Below are 12,904 nucleotides of genomic sequence, written 5' to 3' on the forward strand. Positions count from 1 at the left end.
AGTCGTTCAGTCATGCCCGACTCTTAGCGACCCCATGGACTGCAGCCTACCAGGCTCCTCCGTCCATGGGATTTTCCAGGCTAGAGTACTGGAATGGGTTGCATTGCCTTCTCCAACCATCAGCACCACCTTCCTACTTCAACCTCTTCTTATTCTGAACTTTCTTGGCATTTGTTACCCAAATACCATCTTGTCATTTGAGACCTACACCAAATGGGCTTGGATCACTCATCCCATATTTGGTGATCAGTCTCATTTACCAACCCAGGGGCTGATATTTCATGGTCACATCTTGTTCTGGTCTCCTGCCACTACTAAAATCTCTGTGTGATGTAATAAAAAAAAGTATTTGGTCTTTGTCCTAACACAACAGCTCCTAAAACCCTAGGAATCCCCAGAGGGAAAAGAGTATCTTTTGTATGATTATGAGATACCTGGTAGCCCGGGTCTCCTAGATAGCTGGTTTGAAGAAAAACCCAAGAGTGATTTAGGGAGAGGTTTGGAACTTCTGCCCCCAACCTCCAGTGAGGGGAAAGGGGCTGACTTGAGTTAATCACCAATGGCTAGGGGTTTTACCAATCATGCCTGCATAATGAAACTTCCATAAAGGCCCTAAGCAATGGGGTTCTGAGAGCTCCTGGGTTTGTGAACACATGGAGTTACTGAGAGTTACTGTGCAGAGAGAACATGGAAACCCTACACACCATACTTTGCCCTATGTATATTTTCCATTTGGCTGTTCTTGACTTGCATCCTTTCTAAGAAATTGGTTATAGAGAGCAAAGTGCTTTCTTGAGCTCTGTGAGTTCTAAGGAATTACCAAAATTAAGGAGGGGTTGTGGGAACCCCTTAAATGTAAAGCTGGCTATTCAGAAGACCCAAGACAACCTCTGACTCGTGGCTGAAAACCGACGTGGAAGCAGCCCTGAGAGACTGAGATTTTTAGTTTGTCGGATCTGATGCTAACTCCAGGTGGATAGATATTGAGTTGAATTGAATTGTACAACACCCAGCTGGCATTTGAGAGCTGGAGAAGTGGGGTTGGAAAGACAATTGAAGAATTCCGAAGTATATAAAGAAAACTAAATAACAGCCCCTTCCCATCTCTTTCTTATTCTGCTCTTTGATGTAACTAATGTTAATAGTTGATATGCAATCTTTTAAAACGTTTCTGTTCTTAAATAAGCATGCAAAATATAGATACATACCTATAGCAGTTTCTCTGTTATAAATAAAAAAGAGAAACTTCCATTTCTCATAGAAAAGGGTTTAGCATGCTCTCTGTCTCTCTTTTGCCCATTGACTCTTCCTAAATGATGCTTTAGAGATTCAATGTTTATAATCGAAATGGACCATCAGGGTATTTTACTAAACAAAAGATTACAAAGACATAATACCACCTCTCTCTGAGGAGAAGTGGGTGTTTTCAGTTGTGGTTTTAAATAAGATTTTTTTCCCACTGTGCTATACACTCGCCATCTGTGATATACCATTTAGCACTTGCTTATTATATGTCCTATTTCATATCTGCTGGTTTTGAATCTCTAACTAGATTCAAAGTCTGTGTAAGTCTCATACTTTCCTTGACTTCTAATCAGACTTAAGCTTATAACAAGTCAAAACTCAACAATTACAGTACTTTTTGTCCTTTTGGCTCTATAATAGATAGGGGCTGTCTGGGATGTGGAAACTCTGCTCTTTTGGAAGTGTCTTTTTAATGATGTGCCCTTTCCTAAGTGGGTCACATCGGAAGCCCTTCCCCTTGAGAGCAATGATAACTGCAGGCATCCCTGAAGAATTAAGAAAAGACACTACCATCATGAATGCCCATGATCTCATGTAGGAGAAAAGAAAAATGAAGCAGGAGGGGGAAATGGTACGTACGGGTGGCCACCTTGGCAGTGATGGGAAGGCTGAGGATGTTGCTAATGACAGCGTAGACGCTGATGTTGTAGGTGAGACCTGGCTCCAGCTCTGAGATGGTGACGCCACTCCAATCTCCAGGCACCCGCTGCTGGAGCTGGAGGCCCCCCAGGGCCGTCGGCTGGTAAGAGATCACATATTCCGTCACTGCCATCGGCCCGTCCCATTCCAGCTCAATGGACCTGTCGCTGATACCAGCCACTCGCAAGTCCTCTGGAGGGGCAACTACCAAGAGGCAATACACAGATAGCATGAGCTCAGAGGTCTGCCTTCTCCACGCTGGACTCAACTTCCTCACTCTCGCCCCACATGCCCTGTCTGTGCTCTCAGCCCGCTGACTTGGAGTGATCGGGAAGTCCCTTGGCGGGCAGGTTCTTGTCTTTCTCTCATCTCTATAGGGCCCTGAGTTAGCAGTGGGCTGGAGCCTGCTCCTACTGACTTGTAAAAGTTAGTTGTCAAATTTTGCAAGACATTTTTAAATAGTCATTGTGAAACATGAAATTGTCTAAACTTAGAATTGGATAATTACCTTAAGAACAAAAGTAATAAATACTCCAGACTCATCACTGGCAAACGAATTCACTGCATTTTACTATTATCTGTGCCCTTAAGGCAATTCACCTGTGTTGTATCTCTTTGGTAGAAATAGTGCATGCGTGCTCAGTTGCTAAGTCGTGTTCGACTCTTTGCGATCCCATAGACTGTAACCAACCAGGCTCCTCTGCCCATGGGACTTCTAGGCAACAATACTGGAACAGGTTGCTGTTTCCTCCTCCAGGAGATCTTCCTAACCCAGGGATCGAACCCATGTCTCCTGCATTACAGGCGGGTTCTTTACCACTGAGCCACTGGAGAAGAAATATTTGGCCAAAAATTTCATTCGGGTTTTCTGTGAACTGGGTGGATAACCCAAATGAATTTTTTCACCAACCCAGTACTATTTGATTGTGTTCTAGTGCACAGCTGTTCCCAGCTCAACGTTTAGTGACTTCACGCTGGTACTTTGAAACTGGCTATGGAGGGAGTATTTATACCATGGGAGCTGGCAAATGCTACAAAGTGGAGCTTGTTATTTTTTCCCTCAGAGAGCTAGTTGTTAGATATTTAACAGCATATGTTGGCTAATATTTTTGGTAGTTTAATAAATAATTGTTATCAGATTACTCTGGAAATGTAACTTGTGTTACACAAATTTTTATTAACCTTGACATAGGGGATGATGACAAAGGAGCATTCCTGTTCTACTTCTCAAAGACTATTCAATAGCCTTTCATGTATGGTTCCCTGGGGAAGTGAAGATTCAGTGGTAGTGGGGGTATTAAATAATGAAACTTTAAGACCAATTAGGAAGTTAATACCAGTGTACCTGTAATTGGACCTGTCTGTAGATGAAATCAAAGATCAGGCCAGTATTTAAGTAGTCATAATTAACTTATAAATTTATGTGTAGTGGAGGCTTCGTTTAGCTTAAGTGTTGTCATTGGTGTTGAATTTTCTGAGAATTCTCACTCTTTCCCCTTTACACAAGCAGAGGACTGAGGACTGCTAGTCACGGGGCCATGTGAGTGGGAAGTGCCTGCTCTCTCTATGCTGCTCAACCTCAAATCCTCATCAGAGGCAGAAATGAAGACTCATATGATGGGCATTAGGAACATATATTTGCAGTACTGGGCATTTGCTTCAGGAACTATTCATGGTTTGAAACAGTCTAGTTAGCAGAACTTCTTGTGATTTAAGAAGTCATATGTTGACCAAAACAAACAAACAAAATTAACGTTATTTTTAACAATTTATATAGCTAGATGTATGTAAATGAAATTTAAATAAAGTTTCAAATAACTTGTAAGCTTGTATTGTTTCTAACTCTGACATGATTGAGCTTTGAATTCCACTAAGATCTTTGGGTTAGCCTGTATAATGCATACCGAATGACTCTTGGACCAAAGAAGGAACAGTTGATATATAGAACCAACAGTATTTTGCATGATTATATTAATTATTTATTATGCACCAAGCACTAGGCTAAACATTCTAACGTGGATTTTCTCATCTCATCCTCTCACCAACACTATGGGATCAGTATTATTTTTACCCCTGTTTTACAGAGAAGAAAACTGGGTCACACAATCAGTGAATACAGAAGCTAGGATTTGAACCCAGGTGCAATGATTTTAGGAACTCTAAGTGTGCAATACAACTTACATTTGCATAGCATCTCAGTCTATGAAGCACCATCTAACTAGAATTAAAAAAAAAATCATTTAAAAGCAGCTCTATGAGGTAGATTGGGAAGATATAATTATTCCAACTTTACAAATGGAGAAACAGACCCGGGCAAAAGGACTTGTCAAAAGTAAGGGAGTTGAGTCATAGCTGAACTGATCATCAAGCGGAGGTCTTCTACACTCGGTCTACACTCTTCTACCCTAGATGTTCTTCCTCCTACAATTTGTAGGATGGGTTATGGATTGTGTCAGATGCTTTCTTTCATTTGTACAGAGCCTCAAAAATAAACTATATCAGCAAACAATTCAGACTGTCTTTTAGGATGGAAATTCCAGACTGGTGCTTATCCTAGAGGTCAGAAACCTCTTTTAAGAAGGATTCTCTAGTGCCTGCCTTTTGTGATTCAACACATTAATTCCAAGTTTCCAATGTGGGACTCCTCCTGTCATGGTGACAGAAATGGCCATTCCAAATTTCGTCACCAACAATTCTTAGGCATTCAGAACAAGTTGGTGAATTCATTTTTTGTTCCTTTCTCCAGAAAATAAAGCTAATCATGACAATAGAGAATGATCCAAACAGCACATTTGAGGATTTTAAAGTTAAAAAGACTGCAGAAGGATTTTCTCATCTTGACAACTTAGCTTGGCAAATTTTTAATCTTGAGACCTGAGCCTGGGTGGTGGGAAAAACAACCTTCACGTCTGATGAGAAAGAAGCAATAATGTCCATGGTGGAAGAAGCATTCTTGAGAGCAGTGGCTCAGCATCAACACTCACCCTATAATTTAGCAGATGCTGTATACACTGGGTGTCAATAATTCTTATAAAATTAAATGATATTGAACTAGAAAGCAAACTATAAAAGAGCCGTATGCCTTGATTCAAGGAATTTAGTGGGGCTGATGTAAAGTATTCTTTTATTTATTTATTTTTGGCTGCGCTGGGTCTTCTTTGCTGCATGAAGGCTTTCTCTAGTTGCTGTGGACGGGGGCTTCTCTTTGTTGCAGTGGGCAGGCTTCTCATTGCGGTGGCTTCCCTTGTTGCAGAGCATGGGCTCTGGGCACATGGGCTTCAGTAGTTGTGGCACACTGGCTTAGTTGCCCCATGGCATATGGAATCTTCCCAGAGCAGGGATCTCACCTGTATCCCCTGCATTGGCAGGCAGATTCTTAACCACTGGACCACCAGGAAAACCACACAAAGTATTTTTAGTCTTGCTTTATTTGGGGCTCCAACTTGGAAACTTATGGATGAGCAGGCAGTTAAAAAGAATTAACTGTAGCTTGAGGAACTGGAGTTGCTTATCTGCAAAGATGCCATGCTGTTTACTTTTTAGATCTGGCATCAATTTTGCATATATGCGGTGAGAGCAGTTGGAATTAGTTCCATGAAGTGTCTTGCTCAGAGGAGTGAATGAGGTCAGGTGCCCAAGTTCGGACTGGCTGCAGTGCTGGGCAACACAGAGGCTGATGGTGATGAATCTCTGCATGTCTGACCAAAGTCCAAAGAATGGCTTTCTGGATTGTTTCAAGCCCCAACTCTGGTGGTTCTTTCACCCTGCTTCTTCACAGGGACTTGTGACCAGTTCACTGGCCACCTCCCACACTAACCTCCTTCACTGGGGGCACATGTGGACAAATGGTTGAACAAGCACCCCTATCCTGTCTCCAACACTTAATATTTTTTTTATCACCTGACAGAGCTCAGCTTTCATATCAAAAGACTATTTCTTTATGCATGTGGCTTTTACCATTTTTATTTTCCAATTCCACTCTACTTAGCATTCTAGGGAGGATTAAAGAGTGCTAGAAGTTGGTAGGAGACCAGAGTTCTTATTCTTGTTCTGCCATTAATTAGCTGTCTGGCTCTGGAAAAATCTTCCTGTCTCCCAGGGCTGCTGCTTTTTCAGTTTGTAAAATGAGAAGCCCTGAGTAGCTTCTTTCTAAGGCCTGGTTTAAGTGTTCATATTCTTTTTGTTGTTGTTCTATTATCTTTACCCGGCCAGAGAGTAGAGGCAGAAAGGTTGAGATCTGGTCTCATGGCCCACTGTGAGAAAGATCAAGGCTGGGAGTCAAGTAGAGTGGTCTTGTCAACTCTATTCAATTGCATTCAAGCTCTAGCAGCCTAATGGACCTCAGAATGAAGTCCACACAATGGGCCTCCATTCTCCATGCCCTTGCTAGAGAGAAAGGAAAGTCAGGAAGTGTGTTGTGGTTCTCCTCGGTTTCACCTTCCCCACTCTCCTCTCTCCTCTCCTTCCTGCTGTTGGTGAGACGAATAGTAATACTGGCGTGTGTGCATCTGGTCAGAAATGTCAAACAGCGGGTAAACAGCCCCTCTCCTGGAGCCTTCTCACCAAGAGCAGGCGAAGTAGCACTTTATATAATGACCTAGATACTTCTCTGGAAGAGACCCATGGCATTTGGTTTAAAAGACAAGCATTGAGAGCAGCACCTCCAGCAATGAGTGGTGGCTCCATGGTTGCTATAGAAACAGATGGAAATTATGCAACTGTCCCTCCTCACATGCTTTGGGAACCTATAAAGTAATTTATCTGGTTGTCCAAAAGTCTTCCTCAATCAAACAGCACAGAGGTAATGTGTTGGAGGTAACATGTGGCTCATGGATTGAGTTCAGCCTAGTTGTAGTTACGCTAGCAGCTGCTGAGTCTTCCCCACGTGACCAGAAGGGTCATCTCCAGCTCAGTTTGTACTCTGGATCCGATTAAGGTTCCATTTGCAAATGAACCCATCCCGGTGGAAAAGGAGGGTCAGGAAGAACATGACAGGTATGTACAGCCCAACACAGATCAATTTTATTAAGAAGAATGTGAACTATACAGCAGCCACACATAAAGAAGGGCCCAGAAGAACCCTTAGCGTCCTCTGTGGGGCCTCATAGAGCCTTGTCCTGTGAGTGAGAGCTGGGATCATGCTTCAGCGTCCCCTTTCCAGCAATTACTAGTGACCTTGGGTTTGTAAATGATGCAGCTTAATTTCTGCTTGAATTTTCCTTCTGAACAATTGGTATAATGACTATATTTTCAGAAAGATATTCAGTAAACAAAAGTATGAGGCTGCATGAAACCATTGACTATGGGAAAAATGGAGAAACATTTTTTTCCTAAGCAGTGAATTGTTTTTTTTCCTTTACCTTGTTGCATTCATCTTTCAAAAGAAATTCAAGTTGCAGGTGCAGAAGACTTGTCTGACTGCTCTGGTACGTAGGTGGGAATCACTGCTGATGCTCAAGAATAAAAGACCTGGCCTCCCAGAATCTCCCCCTTAAACTGAGGTCAGAAATCTGATCAGAAAAATTCCTAGAATCAACTCATCAGAAGATTTAATAATATTTGTTTCTTGTTATTTTTTATTTTAAATCTTCCCAATGAGCCCTCTGAGCCGACACTTACAGATTGTACTATGAATGAGAAGGATGAAGATCAATCACTCAATCTGTATTGTTTAAAATACAAATTTATCAGTAACAGTCACTGATTTAGAAGATGACGAGCAGTCACAGTGAGATAATGAAAAATAATCTGATTTTAGGCAAAAGAAAATGATCTCCAATAAAATATTGGTATGTTCTCACTGATGGACTTGGGGCCTCCTTTCGGGACTTCACCCTTGTGTTAGTTTTCATGATGTAGACACATGTGGGGTTGATTCCAGTTTGTTATATGTCCTTTGGAACAAACTGAATCATAGTGTTTTAGTTAGACTGTGAGTTCTTGCTTAATGGAGGTCTTTAGTAATTTATTCCTGTTTACATGTAATTCCTTGCCTGTAAATACTTTCATCCATGTGGATTCTGGATCATTTCATAAATTAATAACTTTGCCATATGGAAGCTTCCAAAATAACCAGAGTGCCCAGTGAGTCTGATTATCGCAGACTATGCCCCATCTCATGCACTAGCATTGTGAAAGCAGTGTCCTCAGAATATGGCAACAGGCAAGGGGAATATTTCAGAGTGGATGGAGCTCTGGGAAGTCCGCTGAGTTAGAGAGGGGTCCCTTGCCTAAGGGGTCCCTTGACTCTTCGCTTTCTTCCATCTCAAGGACAATGAAATGCTGTCTCCATTATTACCATTGACTTTGTTCCAACCTCAGGGTAAGATTCAGCTTTCATCCCAAACTTGACCTTTTCTGGTTTCCACTCTTCTCCCCTTAAACCCATGTTGTCAATTGTGATCGACTCAAGACATCACCTCTCTCGGAAAGCAGAGGAGCACGACCCATTTGGCAATTCTTTGGCCTAAATTAATTTTCCCTCCTATCTCTCTTCCCGCCTCCGGCTAGCTGGCTGGACCGCCCTTGCCAAAGGCCCCGCGGAGCCCCCCTCCCTACCTGCTGAGCAGTCAGGGCCCTGGAAGCCCTCTTCACAGAGGCACAGCCCCTCCTGGCAGTGTCCTCGGCCGCTGCAGGCATTTGGACACCGCCGCTGGCCGCAGTCCTCACCGACGTAGCCTTCCTGGCACAGGCAGGTACCGTTGGCACAGATCCCCTTCCCCGAACAGTCCCCAGGGCACCTCAGCTCGCTGCAGTCCTCGCCCGTGTAGGCCTCTTCGCAGACGCACTCCCCGTCCACGCACAGCCCTCGGGAGCTGCAGTCGGTTGGGCACCGGAGCTCCGAGCAGTCGTCCCCGCTGTACTCGCTGTCACAGACGCACTGGCCGTCCACACACACACCCCGACTGGAGCAGCCCAGGGGGCAGTAGGGCTCTGAGCAGTTCTTGCCAAACCAGCCTTGATCGCAGATGCAGCCACAGGACTCCAGGCTAAAGTTGCCATGGCCACTGCAGTGAGGGATATAGTCCAGTTGTCCTGGAATGGCCAAGGAGAAGGTCAAAGGGCAGCTGTGGAACCTCCTGGCAGTGGGGTATGGGGAGGGGGGCAGGCCAAGACCTCGGCTTGCTCACTGACCAAATTTGTGTTGCTGAGGGAGAAGCTCAAGCTAGCTTGGCATGTCAACAGCTTCATGAATCTTTTTACCTAATGTGGGTTGTGTGTGTCTGGCATAGTGTTGAGGGTAAGGACGAGTGAGATTGGGTCCCTTGTCCTTTAGGAGCTCACCTGCAGTGTGTCTTGGCTTGGATTCCCTAGTGGCTAATTGGGAGGTGCTGCCAGGAAAAAACTGGTTGGGGAGAAGGGGAGACCAGGGAGGGAGGAGCCCAAGCCAAGCATATTATCAGGCAAAGTCCCAGGGAGGGTGACTTGGGTTCAGGCCTGCAGGGTCTTCTGGCCACAGGGCAAGCCACACCTCAACTGGGATGAAGGGCTGTCCCTGGAGTGTGTCGATCCTCAGGCTCGTCCGTTCTCTACCCTGAGCAGGTCAAGGAGGTTCTCAGAGCCTGGAAGCAGTCCCTGACCAACACGCCCAGGTGCTGGCACTGGAGACTGAAGGGGACCGAGGGGATGGAGGCTGAGAATCAGGCCTGTGAGGCGGTCAAGATCACATGTGCTGCAGATGCATCCTATTTCTCTCCTTCCCACCATCTAACTAACTGCTCATCCTTCACAGCTCAGCTCCAGGGTCACTTCAAAGGTTTCCCAGAACTTGTCTCATTTGGTGACTGTTTGCTGTAATCTTTTTAGGATTCTACACGTATCTCTGGCCCTAGGCTTTATCATGCAATAACTAGAGTGGTTAATTTATCTGTCCAGCATGAATCAAACAAACTTATTAAACGAACACCATAGCAGTACTTGCTTGGCATCCTTCTCGGCACTTGGCCTTGGGGATAGGAAGTCAAGTAAGTTATGTCCTTGTTTAATTTTGCCACTTCATGCACCCCCTCCCCCCATGGCCTGAAAGGACACTATACTGACATTGATTAACATAGATCTTCCTTATAGATCTTTTCACGTCTTCCCAGGGAACCTGGTGGGAAGCTGGTTAATAAAAAAAGCCCACTTACAGAAGCCACCAGCTTCCCAGGCATTGAAGACCCATGTCCATGGACACCTGTGTCTTTCCTGTATTCCCCAACTCCACTGAAAAGGTAAACTCACTGAGGAAGGAGAGTTTGAACACCTGGACTTTGTCCTCAGTTTCAGATTGTTTATAGTTTTGGTTATAAGGAGGAAGAGGTGAGAAAACCCAAGAAATATTTCTCTTCTCAAAGACTACCCCCAGTCTTGGTGTCTCAGAATGAATGTGTTGGACATCTCTCTGGACATGGGGGCCATTTCTCCCTATTAAAATGCCATTCCTGACACCTCTTTCATCCTTGGGCAAGGCTTGAGATATTAGACCCTAGAGAGGTAAGAGCTTGAACCCAAGATAGTAAGACACAGTCCTTTTCTCATTACAGACTGAATCGACTGGGTAGAAGGTACTGTTTTGGGTGAGAGAAGCTGGGCACAAAAGGGAACACACTTTCTGCTCACGGGGATCTGCTGATAATAGCTACTGAATATGAAGTGCCTACCAGAGGCCGGGCTTTCATCTGAGTGGAGGTTTTTATATTTAATAGCTCCTTGTTGTTCTAGTCTGTTGAGGGGGAAAGGAACGCATGGGTTAAGCAACTTGTTCAAGTCACAGGCTAGCAAATAGCAGAGATAGGACATGAAGTCAGGAAGTCTGGCCCTGAAGATGAGCTGACTTCTCCCAGAGAGGTCAAAAGAGTCATTCATAAGTGTTAGTAGTTAGGATGTGGGTGAGGCTAGATATCCAAGTTCCGGATTGGATTGGGGAGAGGCTTGTAAGAAGCTCTGTGAGTGGGTGTGCATGCACACACATGCACAGCCACATGTTTTGGTGGAGGGGGCAGGGGCTGAAACTTCCAGCTTGCCAGAGAAGATGGGGCCAGGTCCTCTGAGGTTTTAATGACTGTAATTTTCTCAGACGGGAGAAAGGCTGAGATGGAGTGAACAGAGCGCCTGCATTCTCTAGTCCCTCCGGTTAACATGGATAGATATCAATTCAACAGCCTGTGAAAACCAAATATGAATGAAGACAGACATCAAATTCCCTGCTTGCCACAGCAGTTGCTGTGCTGAACCGATGTACCATTCCCTGACTCATCCCCCCCAAATTAGGTTAATGTATTTCACACTGGCTAAGCGCTGTAGAGAGTCCCTATGCCGAATCCCCTGGGGAAGGACCACACTGAGATCTTAGAGGCATATTAACAGACAGCTGCAGACCAGGGCACTTTTTTTTTTCCCCCTCTGTGTGAAGAGGTGCCAGATTTCTCAGGCACTGGTGTAATCACCCAGATTCCCACTCCCCGTCTGCTCAGCGCCCTCCCTCCCCTGTGGAGACTGGCTGTAAGCTTCAGAACTCTACCTGTGGCCGCACTCTCTGGGCAGCAGTTGCTGGTACATTGGTCCCGCAGCACAGACACTTCCCTCTCCAGCATCTCAATTCGGCTCAGCAGCTCCTGTAGCACCTGGGCCGAGCTGGCACACGGGCAGGCCTTCTTGGGGAGGTTGATCCTGTGCGTGAAGGTGACCTGGCTCTCGTGGTCTGAGGTCTGGCCCGTGTACTCCGTCAGCACCTCGTCTTCGGTGTTCACCTCATGCTCGGCCGAGGCCTCCAGCCCTGAGGAGCAGAGGCTATCCAGGGGCACGTTGATGTTGTACACGTGGTTGAAGACCACCGGCTGCTCCTTGCCTGATGCATTGTAGCTGGCAGCGCCTCCTTCCTCTTCCACCGCTGGTCTCTGGACCCTTTCCATGGTGACCTCCAGCTGACACTCCGAGGGCTTGAGCAAGGAGCCCAGAAGGATCAGGTTGATGCCAATGAGCACGTTCTTCAAGACCACTGTCTCCCTGTCTGCCCCCATCCTCTCAGTAGAGCTCCGGGTTCAAGACTAGCCTGCAGCAGAAAGCATGGAATATGCAAGAGAAACCAGGGGATGAACGAGATGGCCTCTGAGACCTGCAGTTGGGCACGGTGCAGTGACTGGTCCCACAAAACTAAAGGGTAGCAGTGAAGCTTTTTAAGGGGGTGTTTGGGAAGTGACTACCAGGCTCATGAAAGCCCAGGGCCTTTTGTCTTCTAGAGAAATCCCTGAGAATGGACACTGCTTCTGCAGTAAGGCATTTTGATTTTCCAAAAGGTTTATCTAGAACGTATGAGTCTGGCCCCTCATTGGGCGGGTGGTTCCAACAAAGAGGACCTGCAAGGACTCGGGACAGGGGCTCTGTGGTTAGGAGAACTCAGAGCTTCATTTCACTTCTGGGTGAGAATTAGGATGCTGGGTACCATGAAGATTTAGGCATACCCTCATGTTTCCCCAGATGTGTATTAGGATGGGGCCCCGCCAGCCACTTCAAAATAACTTATAAACTCAAATACAAGTTGACTTTAGAATAACCAAGCAGGCAGATAATCTTGTTCCAGGTAATTGTGGTTGTTAATAATCCTTGGGTACATTTGTGATTATCTGGAACTGTGTAAGCTGAACTTTCTTTTAATCTTCTCATTAGTACAGTCCCAGTGCTGTGTGACCGCAGGGTGCCTTTCTTCCGAGGTCCTGTTTGAATTGCTAAAATAATGAATTAGCTCCTCTGCTGGTTACCTAGTCACCAAGAACCAGGAAGCATGATAAATTTACTATAATGCAAATCAGTTTTACAGAAATTATATTTCTTTTGTACTCCCTGTGTAACAGAGAAAAGAGGCTTACAGACTTCGGTTCTAAAGGTAATATTAGAGCTAAGAAGATTAAGGACAAAGGAGCAGAGTGAAAGTATATATATGAGTTTGGGAAGAAGGCAATGAATGACAGCTAACATCAAC

The 12,904-nt window shown here is 45.1% G+C and overlaps 1 protein-coding gene across 2 annotated transcripts in view; it reads right to left on the minus strand.

The window, feature by feature from the left end:
- The window catches only part of TNR (tenascin R), a 94,524-nt gene extending 82,579 nt beyond the window's left edge, over positions 1-11,945 (minus strand). Inside the window, exons 1-3 of one of the 2 annotated variants that reach the window (XM_055583648.1) lie at positions 11,447-11,945; positions 8,503-8,979; positions 1,885-2,148 (exon numbers count right to left, since the gene is read on the minus strand). In XM_055583648.1, the coding sequence (XP_055439623.1) occupies positions 1,885-2,148; positions 8,503-8,979; positions 11,447-11,945 (1,240 nt within the window). Of the gene's footprint in view, positions 1-1,884; positions 2,149-8,502; positions 8,980-11,446 lie in introns of those variants that run through there. The other variant, XM_055583649.1, reaches the window with a different exon arrangement.
- Positions 11,946-12,904: the final 959 nt, after the last annotated feature.

The sequence above is a fragment of the Bubalus kerabau genome, chromosome 5 (assembly GCF_029407905.1).
Source record: "Bubalus kerabau isolate K-KA32 ecotype Philippines breed swamp buffalo chromosome 5, PCC_UOA_SB_1v2, whole genome shotgun sequence".
NCBI lineage: Eukaryota > Metazoa > Chordata > Mammalia > Artiodactyla > Bovidae > Bubalus > Bubalus kerabau.